General features: G+C 39.5%; 4 protein-coding genes across 5 annotated transcripts in view; 1 reads left to right on the top strand and 3 right to left on the bottom strand.

Moving 5' to 3' along the window:
- Positions 1 to 28: 28 nt before the first annotated feature.
- Positions 29 to 1,914, bottom strand: LOC117572178 (cyclin-J). Its single transcript, XM_034254830.2, has 4 exons — positions 1,660 to 1,914; positions 1,405 to 1,591; positions 755 to 1,171; positions 29 to 698 (listed from the first exon to the last, which is right to left on the bottom strand). Exons 1-4 carry the CDS (start codon positions 1,732 to 1,734, stop codon positions 280 to 282), a joined length of 1,098 nt encoding a protein of 365 aa, XP_034110721.1. The 5' UTR covers positions 1,735 to 1,914; the 3' UTR covers positions 29 to 279.
- Positions 1,915 to 2,156: 242 nt separating this feature from the next.
- LOC117572177 (probable RNA helicase armi) lies at positions 2,157 to 6,168 on the bottom strand. Its single transcript, XM_034254828.2, has 5 exons — positions 5,758 to 6,168; positions 5,244 to 5,672; positions 3,587 to 5,143; positions 2,732 to 3,529; positions 2,157 to 2,670 (listed from the first exon to the last, which is right to left on the bottom strand). Exons 1-5 carry the CDS (start codon positions 6,166 to 6,168, stop codon positions 2,362 to 2,364), a joined length of 3,504 nt encoding a protein of 1,167 aa, XP_034110719.1. The 3' UTR covers positions 2,157 to 2,361.
- Positions 6,169 to 6,186: 18 nt separating this feature from the next.
- Positions 6,187 to 6,724, bottom strand: LOC117572179 (uncharacterized). Its single transcript, XM_034254831.2, has 3 exons — positions 6,601 to 6,724; positions 6,439 to 6,537; positions 6,187 to 6,366 (listed from the first exon to the last, which is right to left on the bottom strand). The coding sequence occupies exons 2-3, from the start codon at positions 6,529 to 6,531 to the stop codon at positions 6,187 to 6,189; spliced, it is 273 nt and encodes a 90-aa protein (XP_034110722.1). The 5' UTR covers positions 6,532 to 6,537; positions 6,601 to 6,724.
- A 356-nt stretch (positions 6,725 to 7,080) lies between these two features.
- The window catches only part of LOC117572176 (eukaryotic translation initiation factor 5B), a 39,079-nt gene continuing 25,189 nt past the window's right edge, over positions 7,081 to 20,970 (top strand). The window contains exons 1-4 of one of the 2 annotated variants that reach the window (XM_052005719.1): positions 7,081 to 7,497; positions 7,596 to 8,821; positions 8,885 to 10,316; positions 10,389 to 10,521. In XM_052005719.1, coding sequence (XP_051861679.1) covers positions 7,427 to 7,497; positions 7,596 to 8,821; positions 8,885 to 10,316; positions 10,389 to 10,521 — 2,862 coding nt within the window. In that variant the 5' untranslated portion in view covers positions 7,081 to 7,426. The remainder of the gene's footprint in view (positions 7,498 to 7,595; positions 8,822 to 8,884; positions 10,317 to 10,388; positions 10,522 to 20,970) is intronic. The other variant, XM_034254827.2, reaches the window with a different exon arrangement.

Genomic DNA, 20,970 nt, shown 5'->3' with positions numbered 1-20,970 from the left:
GAAAGCCTTCTCATGGAAAACAAAAACAAATGTGTTTTATTTTTATGCTCTTTTCTTTCAGATGGATTTGTCACAAAATTTGCCACAGCCGTCCGTGTTGTATATAGTATGTACATACTTTAAAAATCAATATGTACATCTTGTAAATATACTTATTAAGAATAACTTTTTTAATAAACTCAAAAACATAACTTCAACTTGAACATTCATTGTTCAAGAATTCTCTAAATATATTATGTAGTATATAGCTGCTTTTCGAAAGCCAATCAAATCATTGTGTTAGGTCTGATCCAACTTCGAACGCTTCGAATCCTGCACTTCGTATTGATAATCGCGACTGCGCTTGCGTGACGTGTTTTCTTTATCAGTCGCTTCCAACTTCAAGCTTATAAAATTGAAGGTCTCGATTTTTGACGCTGCAACAACTTTGACGCGTGGTGGCAACAATTGCTCTTCGAAACCGGAATCGGGACTTTGCCACAAAGTCTCTGATTTGTGGCTTCTCACGACGTGGCCCGGACTATGATAGAAATGATAAAGGGTTATGATTTTGACATATGGCTCAACCATATTCTCGGTGTAGGACGTTAGCGTGGTGAGAAAAGGTGTCCAGACCTTGGGCAATCCGCTCACTTGACGCACTGCAGCAATGCAGGCTGCTGCCAGCAATGAAGGCTGATCGTTGCTTAATTTATAAACTGCAATAGAAAGTTTTTCAACTGATGTTCACAGTTTAATAGTATTTTCGACTTACAGTTAAGGGTATAGTCGGCCATTAATAATAGGACCGATGCCAATGACGCCATCATTTGTTCCAAGCTCTCGAAACGCGGCAAACTCTCTGCTAGTACCGGAGATTCATCCAAGCTCTTATTGTAGTCTACGTAATCGTCTCGGGTCACATACTTGCACGACAGCATCTCTACAAAGCTTGCGGTGGTGGGTCGCATCAGTTGAAAGTCGAAAAATGTGAGCACCTTGCGTTCCACAGCCTTGTACTCGAAGAGAGTGTAAGAGTTCATCACAATGCGATTCATATCACTGTAGCGTGGCACAAAAGCATCCCGATTCTCGATCTGTGCTGCAATGTGCAGACAGGTGAGAGCCACCAGCTGCAACTTGTCCGCTCTGACCGTGTAGACATCCATAAAGCGATCCAGATAATATATGGCTAAGAGAATGTGGAATGTATTGGATAAAATATTATTCTGAAATTTATCGAAGATATTAGTTAACGCAGTATTGAATAATACATTAAATTCAACCGGATAATGATCTTGGGTATTGTAAGGTATTTTGAAAAACAAAGTTTCAATACAATATTAACCTCCGCTGGTCTTGTTTACACAATAATGGGTATCTAACAATCAATCCTATCCGACTGCAAGTTTGTTGTTTACTTACACAGATGCAGTGCACAACGGCTGAGTTTGTATGTGCGTATGATCAACTGACAGAGTTGAATGAGCTGTTGCCTATAATCAATTTGCCTGGAAAGGAAACGGATACGTCGCCTTTGCATCTCGGACTCCTTCAGTGTTTGGAAGATGTCGTGAGCGTAGTCGCTTACCCAATGGAAATTGCCAAGGCACTATAAAGCATGTAAATGTAATATTTAAATTCACACTCACGAGCAAAACCAATCAATCGTGTTCAAACCTTGCTTTTATCTACATGGTGCTCATTTGTTTCATTGAGCATATGGATATTTCCCACTAGCGCTGGCTTAGTCATTTTGTTCTTGATATACACAAAATTACAAATTGCATTAATTAATTCACGAAAAGATTAATTTCGCGAAAACGCATTGCGAAGAAATAAACAGTCAAAACAAGGAGCGGGAAAATATGTCTGACATTAACGGTAGAAACTCACACGGCACTGTAAACAAAGCAGAAGTAATAATTTTTTAAGATGAAAAAATTATGTTACTTAACAGAACGTGAGGCCGTAGATGGCGTAATAAATACCAGATTGCTTTAGTATTTTCCGAGCTTCGAAAAGTTGTTACTTAACAGTCTGCCGTTACTCTGTTATTTCATTCGAAATTTTATTTTTTATATAGAAGTTTCTTTGGTAGCATATATTCTAGATTTACTTAAAAATTGTTTATTAAAATAAGGTGCAATGTATGATTTGTTGACATATGATAAACAACTGAATAATAGTGTGTGTTTGGAAATTCATATTCATTCATTGTCATAATACTTTCTTATATGTCTAGGATACAAATGTGATTGTAAACAAAATTAAAGTTCAACTTATAAAGGCGATTGCCGAAATTCATTCATTGGAATTGTCTATATTCGAGACTTTGGATAAATCTAGCAATGATTAGTAATGGTATTAAGGAACAAAATATTAACTGTCTGACTGACTGTCCGAGTCAGTGTCATCATCATCTTCATCATTCCCGTTCTTAAGTACGGATCGTGGCAATTCACAGCCGAAATATGCATTATTGTGGGCACAATAAAGAATAAATTTACGCCAATTGTCATCGAGAGAAAGCAGGTTGGGGTTGCCAAAGACGATGAGCAAAGCTCGAGCACGAGAGATGCCAACATTCATGCGTCTCCTGCACTGGACAAATCCCAAATTGAACTTGAGATCACTTGTGATTATGGTTTCTGAGGACCGCACGGTTGAAATGAGAATAATGTCACGTTCCTAAAATAACATATACAAATTAATTTTACACACTTAATCATTAATCAGTTTTCGGATTTACCTGTCCTTGGAATTCCTCGGCAGTGCCAATCTTTGGCATGACCACGTCAGCCACAATGAACATGTCCCTGATGGACTTGACCTGCTTAGAGTACGGAGTCACTATGCCAATCTGATCTGACTTCACATTGCGGCGATACAAATGAATGGTCGTTAGAAAGACCTCTCGCGCCTCAGCGGGATTAAACCACGATGGGGAGTCCATTTCCTGTAAATTTTCACCAATAATGCCATGAAAGAAGGTGCCCTGATTATATGGAATATCCCTGATGGGCTTAAAAATCTCATGAAGGTCTGTCAACAAATGCAACTCGCGCGAATCCTTCTCCGAGACCATAGAGATGAGCTCATCGTCGTAAAAAAGTTTGCTATAGACATCCATTATAGTGGGCAGCGCACGATAATTGTTCAACAATTTCGTTAGCAGGCAAGGATTGTAGCCAGAGAAGTCAGGAAAACGTTGCTTATCCTTGCGATAAGGTTCAAGCTGTAAAAGACGTTCCAACAACGAGATTTGCATGCCGTACTGTTTGGCTTTTGGGTCAATCACAACTGACTGCAGCTGCTGAGGGTCGCCAGCGAGAATTAATTGGCCGCGCTTGAGCACCATAATTGGCACCATAGTTTCTGGTTCGGTGCATTGGGCTGCCTCATCGATGAGTAAGTGTGTAAAGTGATTGCTTGGAAAGTCCATTTGCAGAAAGTTGCCCATGGTGGTGCAGGTGCTAATGATAATGCGGCGCAAAGCGATGAACTTCGACTGGCAACGCAGCTTGAGACCCGCTTCAGTCACAACCATCTACAATAAGAGAGAATTTGTGAATGTTATTGTCATAAGAGAATAAGAGTTACTTACGCTTTCGGTGCGATTATCTGCGATGCCAATGTCTGCTGTGCCACAGTGTCTGATCAGCTCATCGGGTATTAAACCCCTCTCAATCTGATTCTGTCCAACGAGACGTATGAATTCGCCATGGGGTAAAACTTTGCTGTCAATGATGTGCTTGGTGATGAGATCCGCAGCGCTGTTCGAAGGAGCACAGACCAGCAAACGAGACGAAGGCAAATTGTGGACCAACTGCAGCACAGTCTCGACTAGCGTGACAGTTTTGCCCGTGCCCGGCGGACCAAAGATGACATACGGCGTGTTCTTTGCTTCGCCACGCAGAATATTCGCAACTGCGCGTTTTTGAATGGAATTCAGTGATTTGTTAAACCACCGCAATTGATCGCTATACAGATGCATTGTGTTATCCTTGAATTGAATGTCCAGTTGTGGATTCTCGTGCTTGATGATAGTTTTGGGAAACAAAGTGTGTTCTCCAATTTGGGTAAGAGCTTGCCTGATGGCGAAATGCTGTTTACGGAACGGCATCCGTGAGAAATGGAAGGTCAAGCGATAATCTTCGCCATTGTAGGGATCCTGGAAGCCAGCGTTAAATTTCAAGAGAATGCGATTGTGGAGCACCTTATGCACAAAGCCCTCATAGATCTTCGTATCCTTGCTGTTGACATTTGCCCAAGGATTAATGGCGTGCACTGTATCGCCCAGCACCAGCGACGGACGGCGCTCTGCTAGATTCTCAATGTGCAGCGAAAGAAATTCGCCGTCGCGGCAAAAATGGGCACGCTCTCGATCATAGTTGCGCATACTAACCGTTAGATTAATCTCCTCGAGGTGCAGCAGCACGCCAAAGCGCTGCACATAGTTCTCAATGGTGAGTGGACCCTCAAGGTATGGATAGTGGGTGGTCAACTCATGATCCATATCGCGACGACGCTCAGTGCCGAGAACAATTTCACGCAGTGCCACCGGCACATCGAATGATCCAATGCGGTGCTTGAGGAAGCGGGATTTGGTTATTGTGGGTTGACCCTGCACAAGCACATTCTTTGTGGACCACACTTGATTGGCATAATATCGCGATCGTTGCGCCTCAGTGCGCCCAAAAACACGCATGTGCTCGGCGGCAATTAGACGTAGTTCCGATTCCTTGGCCTCAATGTCCGAATTACACACGATAATGGTTAGATGACGCGCAAATTTGAAATTGTCAAAGTGCAAGACGAATCTTTCTTTCGATTCGCCAATAAATTTCGTGTGAACTTCGAGTACGATGGAGATATCTCCCCCTATGGTCAAATTCCTGGGGCTAAGTGGTTCTACCACACTAATCTGTGCAGCATCGCTGTTCTTGATCTCGATACTATTCAAGGTTAAGTCTCGATTGCAATTCGAACGCACTTTCAATGTGACCTTCTCCTTCTTCCACTGTTCCGAGAAAACGTAGCGATCCTTGCCCTCTATGTTGATTGCATGCTTGCTAGCGCTATGATTCTCAAGTGTCTTCTTCACTTGACCAAAGTTCTTTTCCAGCAATGAGATTTTGATGGCACGGCGTGAGTATTTGCCCTGTAAAAATCGTTTGTGGCGAAAACAATTAAAACTCTTTCCTCGGTTTGCAAACCAAAATGTACTTTAGTTAAATGTAGAAAATATTTGTTAAGCTTACATAGCTGCACTCGATTAAATCGGCCTTCAGAATATCGCCCAGATGCAATTCGCAATCGTTTGGTAAGTCTTCCTTGAGCACATAACCATTCGAATCGAGCACACAAAACTCCTCGAATACTCGTTCCACAATGCACTTTTCATTGGTTTCTATGCGGGCTGGAGACACATTTAATACTTCCAATATTTCGCCCTGTTTATCGACGTAACCCTCATCCAGCTGCACGTTGCACTCGAGATTGACGGCATCGCCTTGCCTCGGTATGAATGACAACTCAATGTTGTCCAACTCAACGCTGTGATCTCCATAGTCAGTCTCTACTTCGATGCTAGACGGCGAACGCCGCTTGATGACGCCCAAAATTTTGCTTGTCTGTGTGTTGAAGAACTTCGGTTTGTCAAGTTTCAGTGCATCCAGTGCCTGTTGCATCTATAAACGCATTTTTGGGTAAGAACAGACGAGTAGAGTAGCAGATGAATATATATTTTGATAATTGAAATATATTTAAGCATACCTTGTTCAATTGTTGGTCTTCCCAATTGTACTCGAGAATGTTTTCGATCTTAACGACTCTCTCATCACCGTGCAGGGTCATGTAGGATAAATACTCGACCACACAACCAGCGTGCAGATCGCTAAATAATTCAAGTGCTGCCTTCTTTTCAAATGGAATAGTGTTGTTAATAAAGCCACCTTTGGCAATTACTTGCGTAATGACGCCTTTCCGCTTAGAGCATCGTGACGAGGAAGCCTCATTGTCATCGTCCTCATCACTAGTGTTGCCCTTGTCTATCAATCCATTCTTTGCTTCATCACTCTCCTTTTGCTCCTCTTCGTCAAGTATGTTATGCTCCATAGCTAAAAGTTCTTCGGTGTTGCTCTTCTGCATCACCGATTCAACAACACTGCGCAAATACGAGTACATTTTGAAGTGGTGTCGTTTTTATAGCTGCGGTTTCTTCTCCAAACTCTCGTACATCCAATCTGTATCGTTGATATAGTTCAATTCGTTGCGCAGACTGTGTAGACGATTTAAGTGGCTGTCGCTGGTGTCGTTCTTAGAATTGCCTTCGCTGTTTATTTGTGTAACGACTTCTTTCTTGCATATCCGATAATCAAGTTTCTTTATGCAAAGTGGTTCAAACATACATACATATAACGTAAACATTTTATTGGAATCAAGTTTCATACAGACCTCGACGTTATTTGTGCTGATGCTGCTGGTTTCTGGAATGCTGTTGCTTGTGCTTGTTTCGCTGATGCCGCTCGCTTCGCCAGTCATAGACATTGTTTTCTAAGAGGTATAGCAATTAGCTATAATTCTAAAACCCTATAAATTCTTAAGCTTAATACTCACTTCAAAGAAAAGAAAATTAAGTCACGTTTTTGTGTTGCGGAGAAGACAACGAAACGTAAATACCGCAAAATTCCAATTCAGAAACCAAGGGACAGATCAACAGTGTGACCGCAAATTGATTAACACAATATGACTGTTTTTTTGTTGACAAATACACCAAAAATAGGCGACATACAAATACAGTATTTTTCCGTTACTTTTCAAAAATTGGTCACTCTGCAGCAGTTGTTTCGACTAGTGTTGTGAAACACGATTGAACTTATCGACAACAAATCAGCTGCTTAATGTTTACGTGTAGCTCAATAAGAATTTTTAGCGAAATGAATAAAAATGTTGAAAACAGTGAGCCACTCTAATTAGAAAATAGTCAAAACCATTAGAGTTATATTAAAATTGAATGTATATGTCGTATTATCATTAACGAACTATTTATAAATAAGGATCTAAAAACCATCGCAAGCAAGAGCAGCACGTTGTCTACTATCGATAGTGCTATCGCGTTTATCACACCGCTATCACAGGTGCATCGTATTCGCTAACCGAGTCGGCGAAACGTGCGAAAATTTATATCTAATTTGGCCAGACCATTTGTTGATAATAAAGCATCCAAGTTGTTAAAACGCAACAGGATAGTCCAGGCGCCAAGCAAAAATCAGCGAGTAGCAGCAGCATCGTTTTTAGCGTACTCAGCAGCAGCAGTTGGAGCAAGGCAACAAAAAGCCTCTTCTCGTTTCGTGTCCGTCGCGTGTACAAATTCAGCAGTGAATTACTTTCAGAGTTTGGTGGGTGTTCCAAGAAGAAGCGTGTTGAGACTGCGCCAGGAAAGATGGTTAAAGCTAAAAAGGGCAAGAAAGAGATACTGACCGCTGCTGAGGGTGGTTCATCGGCTGACGAAATGTAAGTTAACCAACAGCTTTGTTGTTGTTATTGTTGTTGCTTTGTTGCCACGACGGCGTGTTGGCAACTTTCTATTAAACATTGCATTTTATTGCTAGTGAAACCAATGCTGTCAATGAGGTGGACGAAAAACTGAGCGCCAACAACAAGAAGAATCAGCCAAAGGGCAAGAAGAAGAACAAGAAGGAAGCTGATTCCGATGCGGGTAGCGATGATGAGGCGCCAATTGAGACCATAACAAAGGGAGTTAAGAAGCTGAATGTCAAAGGCAAGGCTAAAGGTAAAGCAAAGGCTGCCGATGATGGATCCGATGAGGAGCCGGCTCAAGCGAAGCCTGCCAAGAAGTCGGCATTCAATCTCTTGGTTGATGACGACGATGATGATGATGTAGAAGTGCCAGCGCGTCAAAGCTCGTCGGAAGAGGAGGCGGAGGTGGTGAAGCCTCAGAAAAAGAACGAGAAGAAGGGCAAAAAGAACAAGCGCAAAGGCAAAGACGATGACGACGAGGATTTAGACAAGATGCTGGCTGAACTGCAGGCGGAATATGCAGGCGAGGCACCTCCAGCAGCTAGCGTTGTGTCGCCCGAGGAGCTGGCCGATGAGTTCTCCAAGAAGTCCAAGAAGAACAAGAAGCAACAGCAACCTGCGGCGGCGGTTGAAGATGCCGCTGCTGAAGACGCCGATGACAATGATAATGACAATGAAGAAGGTGGTGGCATGAAGACGGCAGCCCAGAAGAAGAAGGAAAAGAAGGAGCGGCAGAAACGTGAAGCAGCGCTGGCCAAGCAGAAGGCGGCTCTAGAGCCCAAGCAGAAGCCTAAACCCGAACCTGAGCCTGAACCAGAGCCAGAGCCGGCTCCCGAGGAGACTGCTAAGCCCGAAGCGGATGCAGATGATGCCGATGATGGCGGTAAGGCCGGCAAGAATAAGAAGAAGGGCAAAAAGGACAAGAAAGCAGAGGCCGAGGAGGAGAAAAAGGAAACGAAAAAGAAGGGCATGTCGGCTGCTATGGTGGCAGCTATGCAGGAGCAGCTTAAGAAGCGCAAGGAGGAGGAGGAGCGCCTGCAAAAGCTCGAGGAGGAGCGTCTGCGCCTGGAAGACGAACGTGAGGAAGCGCGTCTTGAAGCAGTGCGCCTAGAAGCCGAGCGTAAAGAGAAGAAGAAACAAAAGGAGGCAGAACGCAAGGCGCGCCTCAAGGCCGAAGGCAAGTTGCTGACCAAAAAGCAGAAGGAGGATCGTGCCCGTGCTCAGGCGCTGCTCGATTCGCTGAAGGCGCAGGGTCTCGAAATACCTGATCCCAACGAGAGGCGGGCACCCAGACCAGGTAAAAGTAGCCGAGAAGAAGCTGATGTATACCAAAATATTAACAAATATTTGTTTTATTAAGGCACACGCATTAGGAACAACAAAAAGAAGGGTCCCAAGGAAGAGCCCACCGAGGAGGAAGCCAAGGCAGCACAGGAAGCAGCAGAAGCTGCAGCGGCTGCTGCGGCAGCAGCTGAGGCCGCCAAGGAGGAGGTGGTCAAGGAGAGCTGGGATGCCAGCGACAGTGAGCCGGAGCCAGAGCCCGAGGAGGAATCGTCACAGGCCACGACGAATACTACCACAAACAATGGCAAAAACGAGGCAGCTGATGAGGCTGAAACCGATGAAGATGACGACGACAGTGATGGCAGCGACGACAGCGATGATTCGGATGATGAGAGCGAAGAGTCTGAAAAAGAAGACACCACTGCAAATGATCCCGAATCGCGTCGCTTGCGTGCTGAGGCGCGCATCATCAAGCGTCAAGCGGAGGCCGAAAAGAAACGCACCACAGATGAGTTGCGCGCTGGCGTTGTTTGTGTGCTCGGCCATGTAGACACAGGCAAAACAAAGATCCTAGATAAGCTGCGTCGCACCCACGTGCAGGACTCTGAGGCGGGCGGCATAACACAGCAGATTGGTGCCACCAATGTGCCCATCGAAGCCATTAAGGAGCAAACGAAATATGTGAAAAATGTGGCCAGCTTCGAGCATCGTCTGCCTGGACTGCTCATCATCGATACACCCGGCCACGAGTCGTTCAGCAATCTGCGCAATCGCGGCTCCTCTCTCTGTGATATTGCTATTCTGGTTGTGGACATTATGCACGGCCTCGAGCCACAAACCATTGAATCCATACAGTTGCTGAAGAAGAAGAAATGCCCCTTCATTGTGGCCCTGAACAAGATCGATCGTCTGTATGATTGGAAGAAACTGGAACGTCGTGATGTCCGCGATGTGATCGAGGGGCAGCAGAGCAACACACAGCTGGAGTTCGAGCAGCGCACTAAAGATGTCATCCTGCAGTTTGCCGAACAGGGACTGAACGCTGCGCTCTTCCACAAGAACACCGATCCCAAGACTTATATCTCGCTGGTGCCAACTAGCGCCATCACTGGCGAGGGCATGGGCAACTTGCTCTTCATGATCACCGACTTCTGTCAGAATATGCTGACCAAGCGTCTGATGTACTCCGAGGAGCTGCAGGCCACGGTGCTGGAGGTGAAAGCCATTCCCGGTCTGGGCACCACCATCGATGCCATTCTCATCAACGGCAAGTTGCGTGAGGGACAAACGATGATTGTGGCTGGCACAGATGGTCCGATTACCACACAGATTCGTTCGCTTTTGATGCCACAGCCCATGAAGGAGTTGCGCGTGAAGAACGCCTATGTGGAGTACAAGGAGGTGAAGGCAGCTCAGGGTGTGAAGATTGCTGCCAAGGATCTGGAAAAGGCCATTGCTGGCATCAATCTGCTCATTGCGCACAAACCCGATGAAGTCGAAATATGCAAGTGCGTTAAATGATTTGTATTTTCAGTTTACTTTTTGTTTGAACACGCATTAACTTTGTTTGTCATTTGCAGAGAGGAAGTTGCTCGCGAACTGAAGAGCGCCTTGAGCCACATCAAGTTGGCTCAGACTGGCGTCTATGTGCAGGCCTCAACTCTGGGCTCACTGGAAGCCTTGCTCGAGTTTCTGCGTACTTCAAAGATTCCGGTGAGTGAGCATTTAAGATCATATTCGGATAAATTGCAAATTTCCATAATTATGGTTTATACTGCTTGACGTGAAATGAATTTCGTCAAGCTATGGGTATATTAAAGTTTTTCGGAGTTTGTAGAAAGAGTAAACTATAAGCTAAGAAGAAAAATTAAGCATTTTTCGATTGCTGACTGGATACCTCTTAAAGTGCTAATAATCATGTGTATTTATGTTCACAAAGTAAGCTTGGAAAGGTTTTTGAAAGTGAAATATCGATATTGAAGAATATTTCTTATTTTAGTTTGTTCGTATTTAAAGCAAACGAGGAGGCAGATGCACTTAGAAATAAAGCGCTTCTTTTTAAAAGAGAACATGAAGATAAATTATTAATTTACTGAGGTGCTTTCGGCTCTTTGAGATTTATACAGAACAAGCTAAAGTTTGCTATATATATTACGCTACTTTAAATAAAAGCAAAATGGTGCGGTATTATTGTTAAAATATACCAAATCGATATTTAGCAAAAATATTAAAATATACCAATATACCACATATATATTTGGAATATTGATAAAGCACTGCATTTCGAAGGTGACTCCTTCTGCAAAGTTTTAGTTTTTCTATACCATGCACAAGAATGTGAATCTGTTCTTAATTGTCTTGATTTTGTACAACGCTTCCGTTCATTAGTCTGTTTTTAAGAACAGGGCTATCACTTAATTATAGTCATATATTCTGATTTATCTCAATAAATTTATATCAATTATGAACACAATTTTAATTGTATAATTTTAGAAAACATAAATTTTTGAACCGAAAAATTGCAGAATTTTGAAAAGTGGAGTTAAGAATTGCTTTAGTAAATTACTTTATAATTAATACACTGTCATTTTGTTCAGTTATTAGCTATTTACCTTAGATCTATTGAGCTTACCAATTGTACGATCAACTTCGTGTAACAACTTCGATATTTCGATTTTGCACAAATTGAATATAGTGAAATATGGCGAAAAGTTGTAAATTGTCAGACGAAAAGTATTTTTGGAAAATTATGAGTGCATGAGGCGGCGTCGGCGTCGGCGTCGTCGTTGTTGTAGTTGTTGTAGTTGTTGCTGTTGCTGTTGTGGATGATGTTGATGTCGTCGTCATCGTTGCGTTCGGCGTGTCTGCCTAAACCGCTGCCACAGTCCGCGGTTCCCCTCTTTGCCAGTTCCCAGTCGCCACCTGCGTTTCCGTCTCCTTCTGGCGTCCTCGGCAGCAGCCAGTGCGGCAGACAACAACATCTCCGACTACGTCGCGAACGGCGTAAACATAAAATGTATTTTTAAAAATGCGGTGCAAATAGTTGCAACAACATCAGCGACAACAACAGCAACGACGTCGACGAGTACAATCCCGGCCACATCGAATGATTCATGCCACAAGCAGCCATGCGGCGGGCGCATCGCCAACAACACGCACTGCCCATCCATCCCATCTCCTGGCATCCCTCTTGTAGCATCTACCCCATCCCATCCTACCCCATTCCATCCCATCGTTGAGCATCGCATCCATCCATTTCGTCTGCCCCCCAATCAAGACAACTTTGAACATGCAACTAAAAATATCATGCGCTCTATATATATGCCAGCCAAATATATGTTTACATACATGTATATGTAAATACATACATATACGTATGATGTATGTATGTATTCATGTACCTGAACGGATATGGAGACTCACATTGCAAATTTCAAATCACTTCATTATATACAACACTCTCTCATACTAGACATACTCGAATGTTTGCCGACGTATTCATGAATGAATTTTGCTGTAGTGCAACCTGAAGCCAGGAATTTCACTTAATAATATATTTGCCTTTTTATTTATGTTCGTATGTAGTTATGTATGTGTCTATACAAACAATATTTACATAAACATTCCTGTCATATGCAGACGTCGTGTTCGTCGTGTTCGTCGTGTTATTGGAACGACAGTTCAATTTTCAATTAAATGCAAGCTAGGGAAATGTTCAGCGGAAGTAACAACAATCTCAACTGAATTATTCAATAAGACGTGCACTGCAATTTTTGCACTTTATGCAATACTTACATATTACGTTTTCCGTTTACAGTTTGTATCATTAAAAATCTAATTATATTTGAAATTATTGCATTTTTTGTGTAGTTCAATAAATCAGATTATAATTGGCGAGGATCTATATTTTAAAATGAAATTTTAATTTTAATTTGTTTTCATTATGAACGAAATTAAATTTTGTATATTCTGATAATTAACGTTTTTTTTTTTTTGATGTCTATTTAAATAATGGAATTTCTTTTAGAAAATATACTTTAATACTTGAAACCATTCTTCGATTTAGAGCGAGCTTTTAAATGTTGTTAAAATATAATTTTTTAAGTATAAATAGCTGAAACTAAAATGAAAATTATTTTATTTAAAACGTCAAATACAATTAAAATGTAAACTAACGTATTTCTAAAGCACTGGCCGCAAACTCCTTAGGCTTAAATGAATATTAAACTTTTCCAATTTGATAGAAATCGAACGAATTTGCTAATTTTCGAAAACAAATTAATGCAATGAAACTCTGAAATTTAGTTTGAGACTTCATTTGGAAATTAAATTGAGAAAAAAGATTTTAATCTATGAATTGTTTGTACAATTTAGAGAAAACTTAATTGTTAATACGTTTTTTTTAAGAATGAAAATCAGGAGTTGTTGAGGATCATATCATATTGTAATTGAATAAGTTATTTCTAGGGAATACAAATTTAAGCCTCTCCATTAAAAATTGTGCCACTTAACTAAATGGAACTAATTTTAAAATTTTGTATGTGAAACTAAATTTTGCATAATCACAATCTTTTTAGACAATCACACCTTTTAATAATGTCTTCTATCAATTTTTTTAAAAAAGGTAAAGTAGAAATATTTTTCAAATATTGAAATCGTTTTTTCAGATTGTAATTATTTCATTTAATATGAGAGCAAATACTTTTGAATACTTTACAATTTGTACATGAATGAGAGCGAAACTTTTGTCACTTTGCATTAATGTTAAAAACTTGTTAATACGCCTTTTTCTATATACAACATGAATAGCTGTTAAGCAAGTACATCTATTTGGAAATATCTCCGCCATCAAGTTGATTATTCTGCCACTATTAACTTAGCTTAATTCCAAAAGTCATTTGCTCTCATTTGGCAGCCGAGATGAGCTCGTAACACTGCAAGCTCATTAGCCGCAGAGCAGAGCAGAGCAAAGCAGAGCAGCGCCTACATTTTGCTAGGGTTTCCCACAGTGTCATCATCATCTTGTATGTTTGTAGTATAAGGCGGGTAGCCTCAACACTTTCCCATGCCAAAGGTTCCAAATCAACCAACGCCAACGCAACAACTATGCAAATTAGCTAATATACTTACATAATTCTACTCTAGAGACGTGTGTAGTTGTCAACTTTGGGGCGAATGAATAGCTAAGTAACTGATTGACTGAATGAATGAATGAATGAATGTGTGAATGAAGGCGGCCGATGGGAGTCGATGTTATTCAGTGCAAATCGGCTTAGGTTTTTAAAATGAAACTGATAGAATCACAGCTAAATGTAATTTGATACATGCAAATGATTAAAAGAAAAGAGAATTGAAAAAAGTTGACAGCTTTGAATGGAATATAGCCAAACAGCATCAACTGAATTCTATAAAAAGAGCTAATCAATTTACTCAAAGAGTTCAAAGCATTAATTAAAAGTATTTCATTATCTTGAGAGTATCTCAAAGTCGTGCAGTCTTTTATATCTCGTTTAGTAGTCACATTTTAGATACTAAATTTGTCGCCGTCATGTTTTTACGTTTGTTTCAAAAATCGATTATGGCCAACTGACTGACTGACTGACTGACTGACTGACAAACTGACAGACTGACCATAGAGTGAGGCTGACAGCCTCTATAGTTGATTGCCATTCATTCATGAGTTGAGTGGAAAATGTGGGCAGCCACCGGCCGGCTACATAACAAGTTCCGCCCTCGTTTAGGCCAAATTTAGTAAATAACTAGCGCCAACACAAAAAACTAAAGCCAAAGCGATTGCCTACTAAACCAACCATCAAATACTCTACTTGATGAGAGTTTTCTAATCATACAAATAAATGTTATATGATTTATTTATTATGAAGTTTTCAGTGTATTTAATGGTCTAATATTGGTTCAACTTTTCAAATTAATAAGTCCGATATATCACACACAAAAAGTGAAAAACTCTGTAACTATTTCATTTATAGTATAGACATTTTGTATCTGTTTTTGGTTGCGTTCGCGTAATTATTTGAAGCCCCCACGCCATGAATGAAATACGAACTGGGATTCCAAATTTTTATATTGGCTCTGATCAGACTGACCGGAAATTGTCATTTAACTCACTTGTTGTTGCTGTTGTTCGCCTGCTGTTGCTATTTGCTGTGTTCGGCCGCTGTTGTTGGCTGCCAAAAAATTGATTTCAGACACGTCGCCAAATCGCGTTAACCCATAAAATATTGTGCGGATGCGAGGCGATAGGTGTCTGTGCGATATATGTTAGACTGCTAATGGAACCACAGAGAGAGAGGAGGGGGAAGTGAAGGGAATAAAAACTGTGAATTATGTGTACTACAAATAAATTGACACTTGAGGCTGCTATCGGGCGTTCTTCTTCGCTTCTTCCCCCTCTATCACTGTATTCATTGTATCTGATTCATTCGATAGGAAGTACTCTATAAGTAGCTGCTTCCATATACAATACACAACATAAATCTATAATTTGATAGCGAAGAATATCTTAACTAGCTAGAAACATGTTTTAATTCTTCTTATAGTAGCTTTGCTTCTAATCTACAGAGCATTTTTTTCTATTTTAAATGTTTCATGTACTTTCATTGGAACGTGTTGGAAATTTTTAAGAATTCTTCAAAATATTTTCTGTGAATAATGTTTTCCCTATGAGAGTAGTTGGTAAACTTTTAGAGAAAAACTTTACAATTTCTTATTACTTATTCTTTTGTCTTTCTTAGGATTATTATAGTATTCTATAAAACTAATTTTCATTGCACCATCTTTCTCGAAAAGTTTTATGATTATTGTATTAGCCTCAAGGCATCTTTCTTTCTTTCTTTACGTAAATCGTAAAGTATCTGAGAGTGTGTAATATCAGCTAAGAGAACTTTCTGCTTATAGTCTAAAAGTTTTAACTCTCACCACTTCACTTTTTTAAGCAGTATCTTTTTTTTCGAGCTTAAGGGGGGATTATCATTTTTGAGTCTGAGTATTTGCTGTGCAACAACATTTTCGCTGCTTATATTCAATGAATAAAATGTTTTTTTTTTTTATTGTGTATCTTGTTTTCGGAATCTTGCACCTCATGCATCATTTCATTGAGCGCGCGTCGCGTTTAATGAATTCACAATACGACAACAGCAAACAGTCGACAGCAAAGCTGCAACAACAATAACAAGCTCAGTTAAGTGTCTCCAAAAATGAAAAAGGAAAAAAATAAAAGAAAAGAGCAGCAGCAGCCAGACAATAAATTGTATAGAAAACAAATCAATTACAAATACATACATTACTACCGATCTCCCTCTTGTCATTCACTGTCGCTGTCGCTGTCTCTCTTTCCCGCTCTCTCCCACTTTGCTGTCTCTTTCTGCGTGTTTGGCACTTGCGCTGCTTTTAATTGCGACCCACGACGACTCAGCGGCGTTTAAAAGTTATTGTTTTTGTTGTTGCCTTTGTTATTATTTCTGTTGTTTCATTCATTTTGGTAGACAAGTTGCTTGTTTGTACAGACACACACACACACATACGCACACACAGAGACTGTGCTCTCGCACAGTAATTCATTTTATTGATCAAATAAACATTTGCTACACATTTCGATAAATTAAACACGGCGCGGCAGGGCGTATCGACAGCCACAGCCACAGCAGCTGAAGCTGAAGCTGAAGCAGAAGCGGATCAATGCTGCTCTTTCTATTCATAAAAATTAATTGCACTTGTTGCTGTCTGCCTGCTGCCCCTCCCCTCTCCCCCTTCTCTTCCCTTTCCTATGCTATCTCTTTTCTTGTCCGCCATGTGTTTAGCGGGACGCGTGCGTCACACACTCTAGAGATTAACAGTTTTCACTTAGAAAAGCAATAGCCATAATATTTGTATAAATAACCATAATTCATTAGCAGCCGCTCAGTATAAATTGGCTTGGCAGCAGCCCCAAAAAAATAAAATGCAACGACCCCAACACACAACACAACACAACACAATTTCACACCCACAACTCTCTGCCGGAATCTCAGACCGGAAATGGCAAGAAATTAATAGCGCTGCAAGTGCTGATATTAAACATTAACTGGCTTCCAAAAACAAGCATTTATTTTGCATTTCAAATTTACATTTTTGTAGTATTGAATAATACCACTTTTGGATATTTTGATGTGTCTTTAAATTTATATTTACCTCCGCAAATAAGCGTTCGAATCTTATTCTAATACCAATTCGAATTAAATAATAAAACTTTTAGATATTTTGATGTACGTTTAAAAGACTAATATTTGTTTTTCCTAACAAGTTTTTGAATCTTATTCTAATTGCAATTAAAATTTAATAATATAACCTTTAGATATTAATAACTTATATCTTTTCATAAATCCACCTGCATCTGATTGAAGTTGATTTAGAATTTAATTATTTTGAAATAAATAGTGAAGCCTTTAGTTATGTTGATGTGTCTTTAAAAGTCACATGCTCAAATAAGTTCTTGCGTATTATTCAAATCGAGCTCATCTAATTTCAAATGGTATTTAGAATTAAATAAGAAGACCTTCACTTCATTGTTTGATAGTTCTTAAGAAGAATTTGACTTTGTTTAAAATTCCACCAGCCTCATAAAATTGCACTAGAATTTTTATATAAAAAATGCTTCAAGTTCAAACAGCATTTGTTTACTTTGATCTGCAAACATAGTTGCTAATAAAGAATTCCTGAAATTAAATATAAACAATATAAAGTAGAAATAGTAAAGCTTTTGGTGTGCCTTTTAGAACCTTTGTACTTTTAAAAGTTTGTTGAAAATTATAGAAATCTAATCATTAAAAAGTAATAATTTTCTAACAGCTTGAACTAATAAGTCAGCGTAGAATCTCTGTGATTGATCATAAAATTATAAATGTCAAATATATAGACTTTATTTTTGTAAATGCAATATTTTGTTGTACAGATTGTTGATTGTTAAATACTGAATTAGTTTTTAGGTTAAACTTCTGCCTGAAGATTATAATGTTATATTCTTACGAATATGCAGATTCAATATCTTAGTTACTATAATAGCTTTGAAGTTTGTAGGTTTAGGCATCCGTATTGCAATTAACCTTAAGTTGCAGCAATCAAATTTGGGCAGTTGCATTTCCCATTACGCCACTCGAGTTGGCATCGAGTTGTGGTTCGCTGTTTTGTTTTGTTTTGTGCTGTGTTGCCTGCATATTTTTATGAGACGGAAAACTGAGGACTGAAAACAGAAGACAACTCGAATATACACAGTTGCACACACACGTACACAGACACACTCACATCTTCGTTGTTGTTATGCAATTGGCTTGGGCTGAAATCTTTGCTTGAATTCCGTTTGCCAGTTTTGCCTGTTGCCAACTGCCAACTGACTTCCAAGCGGCTTCATTAACATTTGCGGCCCGTTGTCGTTAACGGCCAAATATAGCGTAGTCGTTGTTGTTGTAGCCAACCTGACTGACAGTACGGCCATTCATAAAAAAGCTTTTCCACCTCGTCGCAGTTGCTTCTTATACAATCGTTGTTATTTCTGCCGTTTTTTTCTTTTTCTATACCCTGTGACCAGCTTATTTTGGCCTAGGTATTTGTACCCACATAAGCAACACCCGCAACAATTGCTGCTGTTGTTGTTATTGTTGTCTTCATTCATGCCAACATTTTCTGTCTCTTAACTGTGTTTCTTTTATGAATGAAAAATTGCACAAAAAATATACGTAACAACCCAACTGAGCTTGGAGCTGAGCCTGCCAGTCCGTCCGTGACGTTTTTTCTTTCATGAATGAAAAATTGTGCAGCAAATGCCAGCAGCAATTCGAGAAAAATAAATAAATTAGTCTAGGATGTGTCGAACTGTTGATGCTCTTTTAATTAAGAGGAAATTGGGTTGTCTATGTAGTAAAAGATTTAGCAACTATATAAAGACGCGTACTTTAAACGAACCTAAAATGAAAATATAGAATATTTTAATCTAAGATCATAGAGGGAAAAATGTTAGAGTAAAAGATTTTCTGGAATTTTCATATTTTTAAGAGTAGTTTTCTTTTTTTTTTTCATATAATTTAAATTAATATTTAGTTTAACAACCTTTTGAAATTGAGATGTATTTCTTAATCTTTTGAACTCTGTAGTTCGAATCGAATATTCTACTTTACTTACCTGTACTGTCTTTACTTAATTCATTCTTGAATGAATGAATGAATAAATCTCAATTCTTTTTTGTTGTATAAAATATATACAAGTGAAATACACAGTATTTTTACAAATAAATATTTAACATTCTGTTAATTTTGCGTGTTTGGTTATATGGTTTTTCTAAATTATTTTGAAAGTCTTGAAGCTTTTTTTTTAAATGATGCAATATTTAGTTTTTTGTTTTAGTATTTTTTTTTATAAATAGTATTTGCTTTTAAACTTCCATTTCTGTTAATATCACTTTTTGTCTGTGGTTTTAGTTACTTTTGAATTGTATCGAACCTCTTAAAATAGTCGATGTATGCTTTACGAAAAAGTGCATTGAATAGGAAAAAATGCATGCGACTTGGAGTGGCTGCTGCCTTTTGAGTTTGTTTTGTTTAATGCAGGTATTTGGTCTGAAAGCGTAATTATGCAGCAATCGCCCATTTCTAAGCATTGTTGTTGCAGTTGCTTTTGCCATAATTGTGTTGGGTCTGAGCCCCAAGCGACGACGTCATTGAGTGTCAGCTGTGTTGCTAGCAACTAGGCAAAGTACGAGTACAAGTGTGAATACACGAGTATGAGTATGAGTACGAGTACCCATACTTGTTGTAGTTGGCACACTCTACTCGCATTGATATGGATGTGTAGGTAATTTAATTCCCCTGTGCATTTTAATTAAAAGTCAACAACACTGAGAGGTTTTGCAAGCCAAACACAAACAGATAAATTCAACACCCATTCATGCTTAGTGCAAAAGCGTTGGCAACAATTTGTAATCGAGACGCAGTTGCATGCAAATATGCGAATGCAATGCAATCCGATGCCAACACGCAACGCCCACGAGACCCAAATGCAAAATCCAAGAGAGAGAGAGAGAGAGAAAGAGAGATAGAGAGGGAGATGGAAGGCGGAAAGACGCAGCCTAGATGAAGCAACAAAATAATAATTGGCCTTTGCAAATTTGTTGTGCGCAATTGGCAACGTCACAAGCAGCAAAAACCTCTTGGCTAAAAAGAGACATAAAACAGGTGGCGTTGACAAGGCCAAGAACAGTTCCTCCCATTACCCCACCAGCAATGACCCTGTTCCTTCTCCTGCTTCCATCTGGCAGGAAAAGGCGCCAAAAACGGATGACGACAACACGCAAAAGCAGCGTGTGTAGCTTTCAAGTTAAGGTTTCATTCATGAATCGCCCAAAAAGCAGCTGGAAACGGAACAACCCTCTCACTCTCTATCCCTATCTCTCTCTCTTTCGCGCCTTCTCTTTCACTTCCTATTGTGGTCTCGGTCTACGATTTTCTTACGCCTTTGGAAGGTCTCTTGTTTGTATTTTGCTGAATTTAATGAATGAATTTAATTTTGTGCGCGGCTTTTTCTCATGTTCTGCGTTCTGCGGTACAAAAACACTACATTCATTCTACAACCACTACAACATTGATCAGCATACATATATATATGTCTATATCTACTACACATTCACAACCACAACGGCATTAAAAGAAAGAAAGGAAGGAAGTGCGCAAAGAAGCAGACAATGCCAACGTTTTCATTAATGCGACGCAGTTTTGCTGCCAAGAACAAAAAATAACAACAACTGACATATGAATCGAGCACTATTTGCCAAGCATTGAAGACGACATAAATACCCTTCTTAGAAATACATTTTTCTATGTATTAAAATTGAGTGGAATATATAAATATAAAAGAAATTTTATATACGAAATCAAGCATTCCATTCTCCTCGGTTTGTAAATCAAATATACAACAAAACAAAAATTGTAAATCTATCTAAAATATTCGAAAAATATGATAATAATAATTATCTTTCTAAAGTATTTCAATTTAATAATACTATAAACGAAAGTTTGCAAATTTTTCGTATTATAAAGAACAAACGATAAATCTTTTCTTCTTAAATAGAAGAAGCATAAAGTAAAACGTTAAAAATCAAAAAAAAAAAACATTTAAGTT

Source organism: Drosophila albomicans, chromosome 3 (assembly GCF_009650485.2).
Source record: "Drosophila albomicans strain 15112-1751.03 chromosome 3, ASM965048v2, whole genome shotgun sequence".
In the NCBI taxonomy this organism is placed as follows: domain Eukaryota; kingdom Metazoa; phylum Arthropoda; class Insecta; order Diptera; family Drosophilidae; genus Drosophila; species Drosophila albomicans.
The sequence above is the reverse complement of the archived record's forward strand: the minus strand, read 5'-3'. Positions and strand labels throughout refer to the sequence as shown.